The sequence below is a fragment of the Oncorhynchus mykiss genome, chromosome Y, assembly GCF_013265735.2.
Source record: "Oncorhynchus mykiss isolate Arlee chromosome Y, USDA_OmykA_1.1, whole genome shotgun sequence".
Classification (NCBI taxonomy): domain Eukaryota; kingdom Metazoa; phylum Chordata; class Actinopteri; order Salmoniformes; family Salmonidae; genus Oncorhynchus; species Oncorhynchus mykiss.
The window spans coordinates 7945452-7963437 of record NC_048593.1 but is presented as its reverse complement, the minus strand read 5'-3'; the positions used below and the strand labels follow the sequence as shown (position 1 = coordinate 7963437).

Sequence of the window (17986 nt, the reverse complement as noted above, 5' to 3'; positions counted from 1 at the left end):
GCTTATCTGATCTTGTCCAGAAGTGAAATATCTTTAATCTCTTCTCACCTCTCCGGATCCTGGCCTGCTGGGAGGTCAGCTCCACACTCTTTACCCCTTCTCTCTTCTGCCTCCTGGTGGTATTGAACAGATTGAGGGCCTTCATGACGTTGGTCATCACAAACAGCAGTAGCACTACGACCAGTCTGATGGTGAAAGCTGTCAAGGTTGGTGCAATAGAAACACAAAATGGGGGGATTGATCATCAGCAAATGTGATCTAGGATCAGTTTAGCTTTTTTGACCATGTTGAATAAGATTACATGGACAGTGGGGATCTAATCTTAGATTAGCAGTCTCCTACTTTTAGACACTAAGAAAACAGCCCCAAATCTAAGCATCTGTGGAAATCTGTCAATATTGACAAAGTCAAAAAGTTAGTTCCATGTTCAGTTTACCTGTGACAATGAGGGAGTGGAACTCAGAAGTTATGACAGAAAAATTAATTTTTATGAACACAGGTGTAGTTCCTTTGGTGGAAGTAATCTGTAGCAGGGAAGAGGAAGGCAGCAGAGTGATTGACAGCTGGCTGAGTCTAGGGTCTTGTGGAGCCAGTGAAAGTGAGAAGGAAGGAGCCTCCTGGGTACTGTGGTGAAGTAGAGCAGGTGAAGCTGTCGCCCCATAACACCTCTGTCTCCTGGAGACCCCTCCCATTGGGGCAGTCAGAGATATTAGGCTGGAGAAGGAGATCTGAGCAGATCACCTCAACAGGATGGTATTTAACCTAAATCAATTCAAATAAACTATCCTTTCTATTGAAAAAATACATTGAGCGATCACATTTAAAAGGTATCATCAGTATCTCTTCTGGAACAGAGTGGTTTAGCATTGAAACAGGAAAGCCACAGCCCAGTTGTCTACATACTACTTCTGCAACACCCATTTCTTGAAAGAAGCCTCTCTAGCCTTTAGCTCAGAGCGGATGTATTGCCTGTAATGCATGATTTATGGTTGGGATATGTACAGTGCATTCGGAAAGTATTCAGACCCCTTGACTTTTTCAACATTTTGTTACATTACAGCCTTATTCTAAAATTTATTAAATTAAAGATTGATGAGTACAATCTACACAATACCCCACAATGACAAAGCGCAAACAGGTTTTTAGAAATTTGAACAAATCTATTAATATTAAAAAACAGATACCTTATTTACCTAAGTATTCAGACCCTTTGCTGTGAGACACGCAATTGAACTCGGGTGCATTCTGTTTCCATTGCTCATCCTTGAGATGTTTCTGTAACTTGATTGGAGTCCACCTGATGTAAATTCAATTGACTGGACATGATTTGGAAAGGCACACATCTGTCTGTATAAGGTCCCACAGTTGACAATTCATGTCAGAGCAAAAACCAAGCCAGGAGGTCGAAGGAATTGTCCGTAGAGCTCCAAGACTGTGTCGGATTGTGTCGGGCACAGATCTGGGGAAGGGTACCAGAAAATGTCTGCAGCATTAAAGGTCCCATCATTCTTAAATGGAAGACATTTGGAACCACCAAGACTCTTCCTAGAGCTGGCAGTCTGGTAAAACTGAGCAATTGGGGGAGAAGGGCCTTGGTCAGGGAAGTGACCAAGAACCCAATGAGCTCCTGAGTTCATCTGAGGAGATGGGAGAACCTTCCAGAAGGACAACCATCTCTGCAGCACTCCACCAATCAGGCATTTATGGTAGTGGCCAGACGGAAGCCACTCCTCAGTAAAAGGCACAAGAAAGCCTGTTTGGAATTTAACAAAAGGCACCTAAAGGACTCAGACCATGAGAAACTATTTTCTCTGATCTGATGAAACCAAGATTGAATTTTCTTGGACCTAAATACCAAGCGTCTGGAAGAAACCTGGCACCAATACGGTTAAGCATTGTGGTGGCAGCATCATGCTGTGGGAATGTTTTTCAGCAGCAGGGACTAGGAGACTAGTCAGGATTGAGGGAAAGATGAACGGAGCAAATTACAGAGAGATCTTGGATGAAAACCTGCTTCAGAACACTCAGGACCTCGGACTGTGGCGAAGGTTCACCTTTCAACAGGACAACGACCCTAAGCACACAGCCAAGACAACACAGGAGTGGCTTCGGGACAAGTCTCTGTATGTCATTGAGTGGCCCAGCCAGGACCCAGACTTGAATCTGATCGAACATCTCTGGAGAGACCTGAAAATAGCTGTGCTGCGATGCTCCCCATCCAACCTGACAGAGCTTGAGAGGATCTGCAGAGAAGAATGGGAGAAACTCCCCAAGTACAGGTTTGCCAAGCTTTTTGCGTCATACCCAAGTAGACTCGAGGCTGCAATTGCCGCCAAAGGTGCTTCAGCAAAGTACTGAGTAAAGGGTCTGAGTACTTATGTAAATGACATATTTCAGTTTTTAATTTAATATTTGCAAAAATGTCAAGAACACAACTTGTTTTTGCTTTGTCATTATGGAAATTATGAAAAAAAGAATTCAATACATTCTATATTAAGACTAATCTAACAAAATGTGGAAAAGGTCAAGGGGTCTGAATACTTTCCGAATGCACTGTATGTACGGTCACAATAAAGAAGTGGTCAGATGAGGTGGGTGCTAACCTACAGGACTGTTTTGCTAGCACATACTGGACTATGTTCCGGGACCCATCCTATGTCACTGAAGAGTCACCGGCTTCATCAATAAGTGCATCGACAACGTCGTCCCCACAGTGACCAACCAGAAGCCATGGATTACAGGCAACATCTGCACTGAGCTAAAGGCTAGAGCTGCCTCTTTCAAAGTGTGAGACACTTACCGGGACACTTACAACAAATCCCACTACGCCCTCCAACAAACCATCAAATAGGCAAAGTGACAATACAGGACTATCACAGATTAAAATCAAATCAGATTACAAAGGGAAACCCAGTTACACGACAGAGTTTACCAGATGAGCGAAATGACTTCTATGCTCGCTTTGAGGCAAGCAACACTAAACCATGCTTGAGAGCAGCAGCTGTTGATCACGCTCTCTGTAGCCGATGTGAGTAAGACCTTTAAACAGATAATGCATGTCATTACAACAAGATGCCCAGCGCTTCATGCCCACTCTCTCCTCACCCGCATCCTACACCACACTTGTCTGTCACTTGTATGTAGCTTGCCCGCTCCATCGCAAGCTGTTCTATCCATTGTTAATTTAATGTTGAGCTAAACAAAAACAATTTTAAAGTAGATTTAAAAAGGAACAAAATAAACCATTACTTATTTTGGGTTCAAACCAGTACAGAACTTTATTTTGCTGGTCAAACAGCGGAACGGAATGATAAAAAGGGCAGGTACAGGTAACCGCGTACTTGGAGTGTATCTGAAAGTGGGCGTTGCAAAATAACTGGGTGGATCAACAGGGATGGGTGAAACATCAGTGCTTCATTATTAAACAGCCATAACCGGGTGCACCGCGGTCAGCTTAATGTTTACATAGCAGGTTAAGAGAACTAACATAGGAGAGAATTAACTTGGCAGGTTAAGAGAACTAATGTAGCAGGAGATTAGGAGAATGAGTTTAAGATTAGGAAAGGGGTTATAGGTTAGGTTTAGCTAAAATGCTATGGTTGTCAACAATGGCCTCATCGTGCAGCCCAATCATCCACGCAAAACGATCATGAGTGGAAAAAAATCTGCCCAATTAGCTGATTTGCGTTCCATACACCCACTTCTGTTGACACAACCACTTTCAGACACACTCCATGTATGCAGTTACCTCAGAGTTTCTAAACCCAGAAGCGCAACATCGCAAATATTCCCAGGAACGCTTGCGAAACAGACCAAACAGACTAAGCCAGGGTTTGAGAGGTCATTGAGAGAAGTGAAGAATTCTTCCTTAGTTAATTTTCTCAAAATCTGAAGGCTCAACCTAGATTCGAGCCAATGTCTTCAGTAGTTCAACATGTTATTACTCCAACCTTGTGAAAGTGACAAGCTAACATGTTTTCATTTTTGTCAAAAACAACTTTATAACGAAGAGGTGCCTTTGATTTGATGGCCTGCAAATGTGCAGTTCGGTGCAAGACCCGATTTATGTGTTTATATACATGAGCTTAGCTAGCCAATGTCTCCATGACATCGCCTACAAGTGTGATCTGGGATTTCTATTGGAGAAGCATTCTTTTTATTTTAAAAAACTTTTTACCCCTTTTTCTCCACCATTTCGTGATATCCAATTGGTATACTGACTCGGGAGAGGCGAAGGTTGAGAGCCATGTGTCCTCCGAAACACGACCCTGCTTGGCAGAGTGATGAATCACACTTCACGATCTGGCGGTCCAACAGACGAATCTGAGTTTACAGAAATGGTTTGTCGAGATCGGTGTGGAAAAAGTTGACTTGCCTACACAGAGCCTTGACCTCAACCCCATCGAGCACCTTTGGGATGAAATGGAACGCCGACTGTGAGCCAGGCCTAATCGCTCAACATCAGTGCCGACCTCACTAATGCTCTTGTGGCTGAGGGGAAGCAAGTCCCAGAAGAGTGGAGGCTGTTATAGCAGCAAAGGGGGGGGACCAACTCCATTTTAATGCCCATGATTTTGGAATTAAATGTTCGACGAGCAGGTGTCCACATACCTTTGGTCATGTAGTGTAGTTTGTGCCTTTAGATTTCGAGAGAATGAACAATTAAGGAAGATTTTTTCACTTCTTTCATTGACTTCTCAAACCCCGGCCTGGTCTGTTTGGTCTCTTTCGCAAGTGTTCCTTAAAATCTTGTGATGTTGCGCCTTTGGGTTTAGAAACGCTGTGGTTTTAGCCTAGTCTTGCTAACACCAGCCTCTCTAGTTTGCTGTGTCTCTCTAGTTTGACATGAGTCATGAGTCAGCCATGCTAGTTTTAGCCCATCTTGTGGTGCTTTCAAAACAACAGGGAACTCTGGGAAAGGAGAAAATGGCAGTAGAAGATGTGAAGTTTGAATCAGATGGCGTGTCAAGTGGAGATGAGAGTGTGAAGAATTGGATTACATTGTCGAATACAAAAGGAAATAAGAGAAGTAAAGTGGTAGTGGAATGTAGTAAATTCAAACCTAGTTCTGATATTTTTTTGGTCAGAGTAAGGGTTTTGGATAGATGTTAACTGGGAGATCCGATTGAAGTCTCTGTAAAAATTGAGGATTAGGTGGCGTCGATGAAAATAACGACAAATGGGCTTATTTTGTTGTGTATCTGTGGAACGGAAAGAGCGCGCTATGTGCCAAAATAATATATCGGAATGGAATGTGTTGTGTGTGGATCTCGAAGCAGGGCACCTATCAAGATCAAGGGTGTTATCTTTTGGGGTGTCGCTAGAAGTTAAAGCAAATTATTATTTTGACTATAACAAATGTTCAGATTAAACATACTGTGCTATTTATCACAGACTACTTTCTCCTCTAATGCATCTTCACTGTCAGTTTCCTGGCCTCTCTCCTCCTCACCAGTGTCATAATCAAAGGTATGATCAAGAGCCTCACATACAGTATCTCGTTTGGTCATTGTGCTGCCATAGAATGAAAAGGCCTCAAAAAAGCTTTATGTACCAGAGCTGCGAGAAAAGTTATATATTTTATTGAAACAACATTGTGATTGTTTGTGAGAATGCCAACAGGTGTGGTTCCTGTGGGGGAAAGATTCTATAGGGTTCTAAGATTCTAAGGTTCCTGTAGGGTTTGCCATGATGGGGAGTGAGGTGTGTGTGTGTGTGCGCACACTCAAACACATGCATGTGGGGGTCTGGGAGAGGAAGTGTGTCCATCTGATGAATGTGCATGTGCATGTGCCTGAACTCAATGTTATACACTAATTGTAGTCTCACCCATTCATTTATTTTGACTGGGAACACCACTGTTGTACAAAAGTTAAATAAAACACCCAAAATGTAAAGAAAATCATCAAAATGTATTTTTTGTGTGTTCAGATGCCCTGTGTGGACAAAGTTATGGAACCTTATGACAATCAGATTAAATGAACTACATTTTTCAGCGAGAAAACTTGTAAATCAGTCCAATTTGACCGGAACACAGCAGGAGTGTTAAAATGTACTCAAGTAGTGGTGGAAAAAGCCTTCGTGCAGTGTGATAAATGCTAAATATTTGGTCATGTGTCAAGTGTATGACGGGAGGGGTATATATGCCAGCTGAGCCTAAATTCTGCAATTGTGGTGCACCCGAACTTCTGAAGTGTCCTGTTTGGGCGAAGGAGACTAACGTAGTAAGAATAAGGGCTGTCCAGCACGTCTCCTATGCAGAGGCAATGAGAAGAGTGGAATAAAGGAGTGAAGTTGAAGAAATAATGGTAGTAGGAATAGAGACACATAGAGAAACCAGATAATATTCCTTGTCAACAGAGGGATCCTGACATGTTGCATGTCAAGAAGGGGAACTTTGTAGCGTTTATCAACTGCACTGCGCAAACAGAGGGGAACTCATAGAAAATTGGCATCATTGTGAGTGCGGCTGAGCGTTATTTGGGACTCAAGGATTTGAGTGCCCTGTCCTTACAGGCACCTGAGCCTGTTTAGGGATCGCACAATGGAACGTTCTCGCAATGGAATATTTTTTGTTTCAATGCCCCATGCAGTAGGTGGCGTCAATACACCAATAGCTGTAGTTTGCCATAAAACTTTAAAGAAGAAGAAGGGGGGAAACGACGTCAAATCATGACGTCATTGAGCTTCAGGTCGGGAAGTCGGTGCTTCAGAAAGGTGCTTGTTCAAAACAACTGGGAACTAGGGAAAATACGAGGTCAAATCATGACGGCATTGAGCTTCAGGTTGGGAAGTCGGTGCTTCAGAAAGGTGCTTGTTCAAAACAACTGGGAACTAGGGAAAATACGAGGTCAAATCATGACGGCATTGATCTTCAGGTCGCAGCTCAAGAAAGAGTCCCGAATTCTAAGTTGGATGACCGTCCTCGACTAACCTGTACCCCTGTATATAGCCTCGTTATTGTTATTTCATTGTGTTGCTTTTTATTTAGTTTTTTTCTACTTTAATTAATTTAGTAAATGTTTTCTTAACTCTATTTTTTTAACTGAATTGTTGGTTAAGTGCTTGTAAGTAAGCATTTCACGGTTAAGTCTACACCTGTTGTATTCGGCGCATGTGACAAATATAATTTGATTTGATTCAAATAGATTTTTCTCAGCCTGAGTTTTTTTCCCCACGAGTTTCCAGTTATCTTGAACGTAATGAAGTCTCAAGTCGGAGATGTCCGAGTGTTTCTTGTGTTTTGCATGTTACCGTTTAATAAAAAAGAATCATCAAAAAAGGAAGTTGTTTGAACGCGACATTTGCTTTTACTGTCGCATAATGATTACGTAGGAGGAAAGATCGTAGCTGATTTGCACTCAGTCTTTCCACTCCTAAATGATAAGCTAGGTAGCTACATTTTCATTTTAAGAGAAAATGAGAGTAACATACATCTTGTATGTTTTGATATCGAGTGTACTTGTGAATGCGTTCGAACCAATCTCAACCACAATTGTCGGTGCGGGAGTAACATTAGGCCTAGCAGCAGTGGGGAAGAAAATGTACAATCATTTACATGAAAGTTGCGAGTCAAAATGGGTTGCTTTTAATTCAACAGGTATGTGTACAGCTAAACTATTAGATGGTTGAAGTGTTTGTTTACGTGGTTTACTTAGGCTATTTGATAATGTAGACACAGTCAACACAGTCAATCCCTTTGCGTTTTAGTCATCCAATTGCATATTGATCTCCACCAATATACCATTGGCCTACTTTAGTGGGTCATGAAATATTGTGTGGTTGACGGGCAGCTTAAAAAAAGAGAAAACAATACCTAAAATCTATAAATGTATCATTCTTGTGAAATGTACAGTACCAGTCAAAGGTTTGGACACCTACTGATTCAAGGGTTTTTCTTTATTTTACTATTTTCTCAATTGTAGAATAATAGTGAAGACGTCAAAACTATGAAATAACGCATATGGAATCATGTAGTAACTGAAAAAAGTGTTAAACAAATAAAAATGTATTTTATATTTGAGATTCTTCAAATAGCCACCCTTTGCCTTGATGACAGCTTTGCACCCTCTTGGCATTGTCTCAACCAGCTTCTTGAGGTAATCACCTAGAATGCATTTCATTTAACAGATATGCCTTGTTAAAAGTTCATTTGTAGAATTTCTTTCCTTGTGTTGTGTTGTGACAAGGTAGTGGTGGTATACAGAAGATAGCCCTATTTGGTAAAAGACCAAGTCCATATTATGGCAAGAACAGCTCAAATAAGCAAAGAGAAACGACAGTCCATCATTACTTTGACATTAAGTTCAGTCAATCCTTAAAATTTCAGTGCAGTCTAAAAAACCATCACTCACTATGATGAAACTGTCTCTCATAAGGACCGCCACAGGAAAGGAAGACCTAGTGTTACCTCTAATTCAGGTAATAGGTACATGTAGGTAGAGTTATTAAAGTGACTATGCATAGATAATAAAAGAGTAGCAGCAGTGTAAAAGAGGGGGAGCAATGTAAATAGTCTGGGTAGCCATTTGATTAGATGTTCAGGAGTCTTATGGCTTGGTGGTAGAAGCTGTTTAGAAGCCTCTTGGACCTAGATTTGGTGCGCCGGTACCGCTTGCTGTGCGGTAGCAGAGAGAACAGTATGACAAGGGTGGCTGGAGTCTGACATTTTTTAGGGCCTTCCTCTGACACCGCCTGATATAGAGGTCCAGGATGGCAGGAAGCTTGGCCCCAGTGATGTACTGGGCCGTACGTACTACCTTCTAGTGCCTTGCGGGCAGAGGCCGTGCAGTTGCCATACCAGGCAGTGATGCAACCATGCTCTCGATGGTGCAGCTGTAGAACCTTTTGAGGATCTGAGGACACATGCCAAATCTTTTCAGTCTCCTGAGGGGGAATAGGTTTGGTCCTGCCCTCTTTACGACTGTCTTGGTGTACTTGGACCATGTTAGTTTGTTGGTAATGTGGACACCAAGGAACTTGAAGCTCTCAACCTGCTCCACAGCCCCGTTGATGAGAATGGGGGTGTGCTCGGTCCTCCTTTTCCTGTAGTTCACTATCATCTTTGTCTTGATCATGTTGAGGGAGAGGTTGTTGTCCTGGCACCACACTGCCAAGTCTTTGACCTCCTCCCTATAGGCTGTTACATCATTGTCGGTGATCAGGCCTACCACTTGTGTCATCGGTAAACTTAATTATGGTGTTTGTTTTTTTTTAATTAGAGGGTGGATCAGCTTAATATTGCGGAAAGAATGTTGCTTCCAATGTAATTGTCTGCATCATTTTCAATCCCCCATATTTTTTGGGTAAATATATATATCCATACACACATGCACATATATACATACACATACCTATATAGACATACATACTTTTTTAAAGAATATACCTTTATTATTATTCCCCGCAAACCCTTCCGCCGATCCCCCAATTGAAGTAAACTAATAAACACTTCTGCTTCTACCTTCAATCCATACATCTTATACACATTCTACAGACACAGTCTACTTTACAATAGTTCTCTCTTGTTTGTTCTTAGTCCTTCCTCTATTTCTGATGTCCATCCAGTTTGAAGATTTCTATTTGTAACTGTGCTATTTCACAAAAGTTCCGAACCTATATACATTTTACAGATCTCGTATGTTTTACATTGTTTATCTTGCTATTAGTCCCACCCTTCAGCTCCATTCAACCCCTCCCATCTGTCTCTCAACATCATCCATTTAGGATTTCTACTTGCCATATATTTTTCAACTGTGCTGTGATGCTTCACAAAATAATTGAACCTTCCTATTCTCATAGCTTCTACAGATTGTAAATTAAAAATATATTTTTTTGCTAAAATAATTATTATATTATTGATCGATTGACTATCGCTTTTCAAATCACCCAGTATTGCTATCTGTAGTGTTAGTTCTAGGCAAATGTTGCAATTCTTCAGCCATTCCTGGACCTGTGACCAAAAATGAGCTACATATGGACAATACCAAAATAAATGATCTAATGACTCTGCCTCCTCACAGTAGAATCTGCAGAGCTGGGAAGATTGTATGTATAACATTCTATTAGTTGCAAGAATTTTGTATAGTAATTTATATTGAAAAATGTGAAGTTTTGAATCCGGCGTTGTTTTGCGTATCAATTCATAAACCATGTGCCATGGAATGGGTACATCCAAAATCTCTTCCCAACTATTTTGCAATTTATATGGCACAGCTGTCAGTTTTTTGGTCCTTAAATGAAATTGGTATATGTTTTTATTTATCACACTTTTCTTTAACCATTTATGTTCTTTAATACAGGGCCGACATACAAGTTCCATACTTTTCCCCTTCTACTTGCCTCTTCCATTTTCGTGGTAATGCTGCAATTAATTGGTTGTAATTTTGGGTAGAGCAGACATTTCCATATGTCTGTGTTAGCTGCATGTGTGACATAACTCCACCAGTCCTATTTATGATATCATTCACTAAAATTTATTCGATAAATACATTTTTTTTTAAATCAATTAGTATATTTGAATTTAACCACAATATTTGTTGTACTATTTGTTCCGTCCTTTCAGGTGGATTAAACTGAAATTGCAACCAACTTTCTAAGGTTTGTTTAAAAAAATAAAGATATTTTGGAGATTATTTCCTTTTCAAACAACCGAAAGTGAGCAGGTGTAATCTGAATAAAGGGGAAAAGGCCCTTCCTGAATATAGGATGAGACATTCGTACCAATTGACTAGAGAACCAGTTGGGATTTAAGTATAACTGATGACTTTAGTGAGAGGTCTAATGCTTTAATATTTAATAATTTCTGCCTACCGAATTCATATTCGTTATATAAATAGGCCCTTTTAATTTTATCTGGTTTGCCGTTCCAAATAAAATGTGGATGTTATATGCCAGTTGGCAACTACAGTGGTAGTGGTAATGCACCTTAAAGTTGATTGCCAACTGCCATATAAAGTCCAAAGAAGAGGCCTGAAGGAGGAGAGATTACTAGAAACAAATATTTACCCTTTTATCTGTGGATTAATTGTCGGGGTACAGGACCTTGTGCATTTCAGGTAAAATAACAACCCAATGTTTATATCCCAGGACAAATTAGCTAGCAGCCGCTAGCTAAATTGCCATTTCATGTTTTAATGCTTGGCAAAATCAACATGCGCACGAGCGGTCTGGTCAGCATGTAACTGTACACGCGCCAAATAAGAGCTCCGAAGTGGAAGTGTATAAAACCCATAAAACCTAGTGGTCAAACAGGGAAATGGTTCCAATCATTTTTCTACAATTTCTTCCCCGTAAGGTATTTTAGAAATCTGAAAATAAGGACTGTGTTTCGTGTAGGCTTACCCTGGCGTGACGTTTGGATAACCATGTAAATCTTTCGGACAAGGTGACTTTTATCAATATATTTGGCTCTATTTACTCACAGATTCAAAAATGCTAATTAGCATCAAAGTACACAGGCAAAAAAATCCCTGCAAGCTCCTGCACATTATCTCTAGCTGACACCTTTGCTATCGGGTGTTGTGTCAATTTCAAACCCACACAAGGCAGTTAACAGAATTGTCTATTTAAAGAAATGTTGCCAATTTATTCATTACTACATTTAGCTAACATTAGATTGTTAATCCAGGGATTCTTACTTTGGCCTCGATTTGGCAGACTTGGCCATATCATCATGGCATTTGTAGTTCTTTATGATATCCACATTAGCAGCAAATTAGCATTTCATTTGGGAGGGGGGAGGGGGGTAATACAGGTGAATATTTTGATAAAAGTCACCTTGTCCTAGAGAGATTTACATGGTTATCAAAATGTCACGCCAGGGTAAGCCTTCACTGAAACACAGCCCTTATTTTACACCCTTATTCTACTATAGCCTACACGCCAATCGCCAAATGGGAACAGGCAGAAAAATCGATCCACTGAGGTAGGACAACGTCGAAGTTTAATTCACTTTGAGAAAAACTGCGAAATGGGGAGGGCCTGATAAGTAATATTTGGGAAATATTTGGTGAAGTGGTAGTGTTATCACCGGCTATGTTATGTGTGATGATTGTGAGGCGCTATACAAATTTGATAGTTACAAGAAAGGGACTTCAAATAGGCCTATGCACGTGAAGGGAACTGTAACCTAGGCTACTGTTCAGATGGGTTGAATGGAAACTGAAATCTGGACACTGACTAGTCTATAACCACTGACATAGCCTTAATAGTAACTCCTGCCGATTTAAGCATTGCTTGCAGTAAAATTATACACCAAATGTAGGCACAATTTTGACTCGGGAACAGGAGTGGAGAATTTTTTTTTATTTCAGCATCTTGAGAGAATGCGAATGCATAGTTAGCACCTCTACAGCCGGTATCTATCTTTATCAGCATCATAAGCTATTTAAACCACATAAAAGATGCATCCAAGCCCAACTGAAGTCGCATCAGGAACATTTTGGGTCATTTTCACAGCTAAACGTCTTTCCTTCACGAAATAGGCAGAGATGACAGAGAGAACTTTACCGATGTCAACTAGATTGAAGCATTAATTCTGGTGAGCAAGAGTTTATTCCTCCAATGCAACATATGACAGAAGAGAAGCTGCATGTATCTAATTGTAGGAGTTTACCAACAAATCGCCTACCAAAATGTCAGAAATTATAAGCAGAAACAAAGCCTAAATCAGTCCAAAAAAAAGATCCTTCCACCATCTCTGACAGTAGCCTACAGCGGATCTTCTATATTAACAGGTTAGGGTCGAGTGCTGGCCACAGATTTTCACTTTATCACATATAGTCTGACGGTTGCTGATCGGTTATTAGCAATTGCGAGCAGGTGGGGGTGAACAAACAGCTGACCCGCGCACCACTAGCCTACTCAGCAGCTGGGTCCTACATGCTTAACATGTTATGAATATAACCACCTGTTATTTGTATAGAAATAATGGTGGTGTATTCATAGCACGTCCCATTCATTAACACTTAATAATCAACTCCTTCCCTGTCATCAGGTTTGGATGTGGCCCTAGATCAGAAGCTGTTTGGTCAACATGTTGCTTCCAGAGTCATCCAGAAAGCTGTAACGGGTTTCATGAACAATAAAAACCCTAAAAAGTCCCTGGTGCTCTCTCTACATGGCTGGACTGGCACAGGGAAGAACTTAGTCAGCCAGTTGATAGCTGAAAACATCTACAAGGAGGGCATGGCCAGCAGTTTCGTCCATCAGTTTGTGTCTACAGCTCACTTCCCTCATCTGAGTCAGATTGAGAACTATAAGGTAAAACATGTATTTTGTAATATTGAAATACAATATACTACCTTGCAACCGTGGCAGGGAAATTCTCAATGGAGAATCAAAAATCACTATTATGCATATTCTATATTGGGGTATTCAAATCTTACCCAACAAGTTCCAGAGTACTGATGGTTTTCTGTTCTACCTGATTATTAATTGCACCCACCTGGTGTCCCAGGTCTAAATCAGTCCCTGGTTAAATGGGAAGAATGGAAAAAAGACATTTGAACTGGCTTCAAGGTCCAGATTTGAATTTGATGGTTCTATATGATACAGAATGTATAGCTGAAAATAATTTGTAAATGTATTTTGCGGCTATGCTGTAAAACTGTCTTCACTGCTGTAGATAAGTCTGTGTTTAAACTGTTGTGACCATCCCTCAGTCTCAGCTGCAGCAGTGGATCAAAGGCAACGTCACCAACTGCCCACGTTCCATGTTCATCTTTGACGAGATGGACAAGATGCATCCTGGCCTAATCGACTGTATAAAGCCCTACTTGGATTACTACGAATATCTGGACGGGGTCTCCTACCGCCAAGCCATCTTCATCTTCCTCAGGTAGGCCAGACAGACCAGCAGTGTGTGATAAGAATTCATGTGTTGTTTTTGGAGACTTTAGAATTTTTTTAAACTGGACTTACATTCAAATACAGTATAGTAGTCATCCATCATCCTATCTTTCCCACAACTTAGCTGAAAATCAGCTGTGAATCAGATACGGAACCACAAAATTAAAGTTGAGTTACTTCAGATTTTGCAAATAAAATCACCACGCGGACCACCTATTGGGGAACCCTGACCTAGGCCCGACATGACCCTAATGCATTTATAAACTACCCAATATCCGGACCAGTGAAAATTCTGTTCTCGCTAGTAGATTTTTGGCCAACAGGTCCGACCGGGCCAGTGAGTAGAAGAAAACCCCCCACTTTGGACCACTTTTAATATCTACTAGTTTGTTTTGCTCATCTCCATAGCAACGCTGGAGGAGAGTACATCACGCAGGTGGCTCTGGACTTCTGGAAAGCAGGTAGAGACCGAGAGGAGATCAAGCTGCAACACTTAGAACCAGCTCTCACCCTGTCCGTGTTCAACAGCAAGCAGAGTAAGCCACCTCTTTGCCGTCCTTTAGGGCTGTAGCCGAACTTATGCATTTTGGTAATCCTTTTCCATATTTAACAAATCATATACTCTATGTTCAAAAGTTTGTAGACACCCCTTAAAATTAGTGGATTTGGACATTTCAGCCACACCCGTTGCTGACCGGTGTATACAATCGAGCACACAGCCATGCATTCTCCACAGACAAACATTGACAGGAACATGGCCTTTAATGAAGAGCTCAGTGACTTTCAACCTGGCACCGTCATAGAATGCCACCTTTTCAACAAGTCAGTTTGTCAAATTTCTGCCCTGCAAGAGATGCCCTGTTCAACTGTAAGTGCTGTTATTGTGAAGTGGAAATGCTTAGGCGCAAGAACTGCTCAGCCGCGAAGTGGTAGGCCACACAGGCTCACAGAACGGGACCGCTGAAGTGCGTAGCCCGTAAAAATAGTTTGTTCTCGGTTGCAACCCTCACTACCGAGTTCCAAACTGCCTCTGGAGCAACGTCAGCACAAGAACACTTCGTCGGAAGCTTCATGAAATGGGTTTCCATGGACAAGCAGCCACACACAAGCCTAGGATCACCATGCGCAATGCCAAGTGTCGGCTGGAGTGGTGTAAAGCTCACCACCATTGGACACTGGAGCAGTGGAAACACGTTCTCTGGAGTGATGAATCACGCTTCAACATCTGGCAGTGCGACGGACGAATCTGGGTTTGGCGGATGCCAGGAGAAAGCTACCTGGCCGAATGCATAGTGGCAACTGTAAAGTTTTGTGGAGGAGGAATAATTGTCTGGGGCTGTTTTTCATGGTTCTGGCTAGGCCCCTTAGTTCCACTAAAGGGAAATCTTAACGTCCCAACTTTGTGGGAACAGTTTGGGGAAGGCCCTTTCCTGTTTCAGCATGACAATGTCCCTGTGCACAAAGCGATGTCCATACAGAAATGGTTTGTCGAGATTGGTGTGGAAGAACTTGACTGGGCTGCACAGAGCCCTGACCTCAACTCCATCGAACACATTTGGGAAGAATTGGAACACCGGTTGCGAGCCAGGCCTAATCTCCCAACATCAGTGCCTGACCTCACTAATGTACATGGCTGACTGGAAGCAAGTCCCCGCTGCAAGGTTCCAACATCTAGGTGAAAGCCTTCCCAGAAGAGTGGAGGCTCTTATAGCAGCAAAGGGGGGATCAAATCCATATTAATATATGTTTGACGAGCAGGTGTCCACATACTTTTGGTCATGTAGTGTATGTTTCTCTTAGGTTAGGATTTTTCCCTTTTGTTACTAAGCCTGGGGTTAGAAGACTTGGGATGTTATTGGAGACTTTTCAGTCCTTCAGTACAAAGATGACCTGTGTTGTATCTCTCTATTCTGTCCATCTGCCTTTCTTGCCCCTGCCTTTCTTGCCCCTGCCTATCTTATGACTATCCTTACCCCCGAGGCACTTGTGTACATCTGAGAGGAATTGGTGGTAGCGTCTTCTTGCCCATCTTATGACTGTGTCCCCCCCTCCCTCCCTTTCTGTGTAGGTGGGTTGTGGCACACCAGTCTGATAGACAAGAACCTAGTTGACTTCTTCATCCCTTTCCTGCCTCTGGAGTACAGACATGTGCTGCTGTGTGGCATGGCAGAGATGTCCGCCAAGGGCCTGGAGCCCGACCAGGACGTGGTTGACCAGATGGCCAGAGAATTGGTCTATTTCCCCAAGAGCGATAAGATCTTCTCCGTCAATGGCTGCAAGACCATCGGAGGCAAGCTAGATTACTACACGTAGTGCGTGTTTGAGATCGCCTACGTTGCTGCCGGCGGTTGCAGACTGACCAATCTAATCATAATGAGTAGTAATTTAGGATGAAAGGTGGTTTGTCGGTCTGATCAGTCTGTCTGCAGTTGCTGACTGTAATGTAGACGATCTCAGAGGGAACAGCTACTGTATCTATCTACCTCCTACTCTACTGTGAGCTCTTTCTTAATGAGAACATCTCCGCAAGTCGGGGTGAGGAAGTCAGTGACTGAACCCAGAAAGGGAATGATGACCTGCCCCTCAGGTCTCCCAATGTCAACACAACCATGTGGAGGACATCAACGGTCTCTCTCTGATGGCACTCCCTGAAGATGAACCAATGGACTACTGAGAGAGAGGAGATTGAATGGAAGGAGATAAAAATAAAAAATCACACAGGGAAGTGTTTAAAGTTATAATTTTTATCCAATCAATGTGCTTGATCCTAATTTATATATTCTGTAAATGAGAATCTCCAAAAACAATATATTTTTTTCAGGGAATTCTGCTGCACATGAACTCAGTGGCAATTGAAAACTAGTTGTATATTAGAAACAAATGTGGTTTAAAGCTACAATCTATAATAACTTGTGAAATCAAACGGCAGCCCTGCCACTTGGTTTGCTGTTAATCTTAGGTGTAACCACTCTCTCCAAATGAGAGGGTGCTATGGATGCAAGAGCTCACACAGTCCACATGAGATCAACGTGATAGTTAAATTCTTCAAGAATCAATGTGTAAATATTGTTAATTGAAATAAGAATTGAACAGCTGTAACTTGCAGATTGCACCTTTTTTTAATTGTTATTAAAAATGAAATATTGTGCATTTGTGGTGCACTGGATACCCATAAAATGTGTATTTTATATCTGTCGTCAATACAGACATGGAAATATCCACCTTAAAACCTAAAACCTTAAAAAATCTATTTTGCCTTTGTTTTTTATCCTTACTCATTCACCAGAAGCATTGTGTACATTTCAACATCTGTTGTCAGTTTAGCTTTGTGGGTATACAAGTATTTAGTGTGCAGTCCACACATTTTTTCATTTTTCACTTATTTCAAGATTGATCCAGATTTGTCCTAAATCATTTAATTGAGTAGCCCAACAGCTCTGTGTCTGTACATTTAATGTATTTAAAACAAATATATATATATATATATATATATATATATATATATATATATATATAGCTTAATTACAATGAAATATTTTTTTTTTTGTACAATTGTATACTGTGCCTTACAGTTGGCATGCAGTTACTGTTCTTGATCTAAACAATGCACAAGAAAGTATTACAGGAAGGAAGGTTCACTATTTTTCAGTCAAATGTTTTTATGTAGTGAAAATGTGTTTTTGTTTTACTTTTGTTTGAGTACATGCAGTGGTGTAAAGTACTTAAGTAAAAATACTTTAGAGTACTACCTAAGAAGTTTTCTTTGGTATCTGTTCTTTACTATTTGTATTTTTGTCATTTTTTACTTCACTACATTCCTAATGAAAATTATGTCTGAGTATTGGAATCTGCCCCTGGCAATCAGTACATTTTTCAAACAAGAAAATGATGCCATCTGCTTTGCTTAATATAAGGAATTTGAAATTATTTTGACTCTTGATACTTACGTATATTTAGAACCAAATAATTGTAGACTTTTACTCAAGTAGTATTTTACTGGATGACTTTCACTTTTACTTGAGTAACTTTCTATTAAGGTATCTATACTTTTAGTCAAGTATGACAAATGGGTACTTTTTTTTTTTTCCCCCACCGATTGATTACATGACATATCAAAAAGGTTAAAGGAAATGTA

The 17986-nt window shown here is 41.0% G+C and overlaps 1 protein-coding gene across 1 annotated transcript; it reads left to right on the top strand.

Moving 5' to 3' along the window:
* Positions 1 to 4337: 4337 nt before the first annotated feature.
* LOC110509585 (torsin-1A) lies at positions 4338 to 17752 on the top strand. The gene is made up of 6 exons (XM_036967236.1): positions 4338 to 4354; positions 6644 to 6810; positions 12998 to 13263; positions 13665 to 13840; positions 14260 to 14387; positions 15920 to 17752. Exons 1-6 carry the CDS (start codon positions 4338 to 4340, stop codon positions 16162 to 16164), a joined length of 999 nt encoding a protein of 332 aa, XP_036823131.1. The 3' UTR covers positions 16165 to 17752.
* Positions 17753 to 17986: the final 234 nt, after the last annotated feature.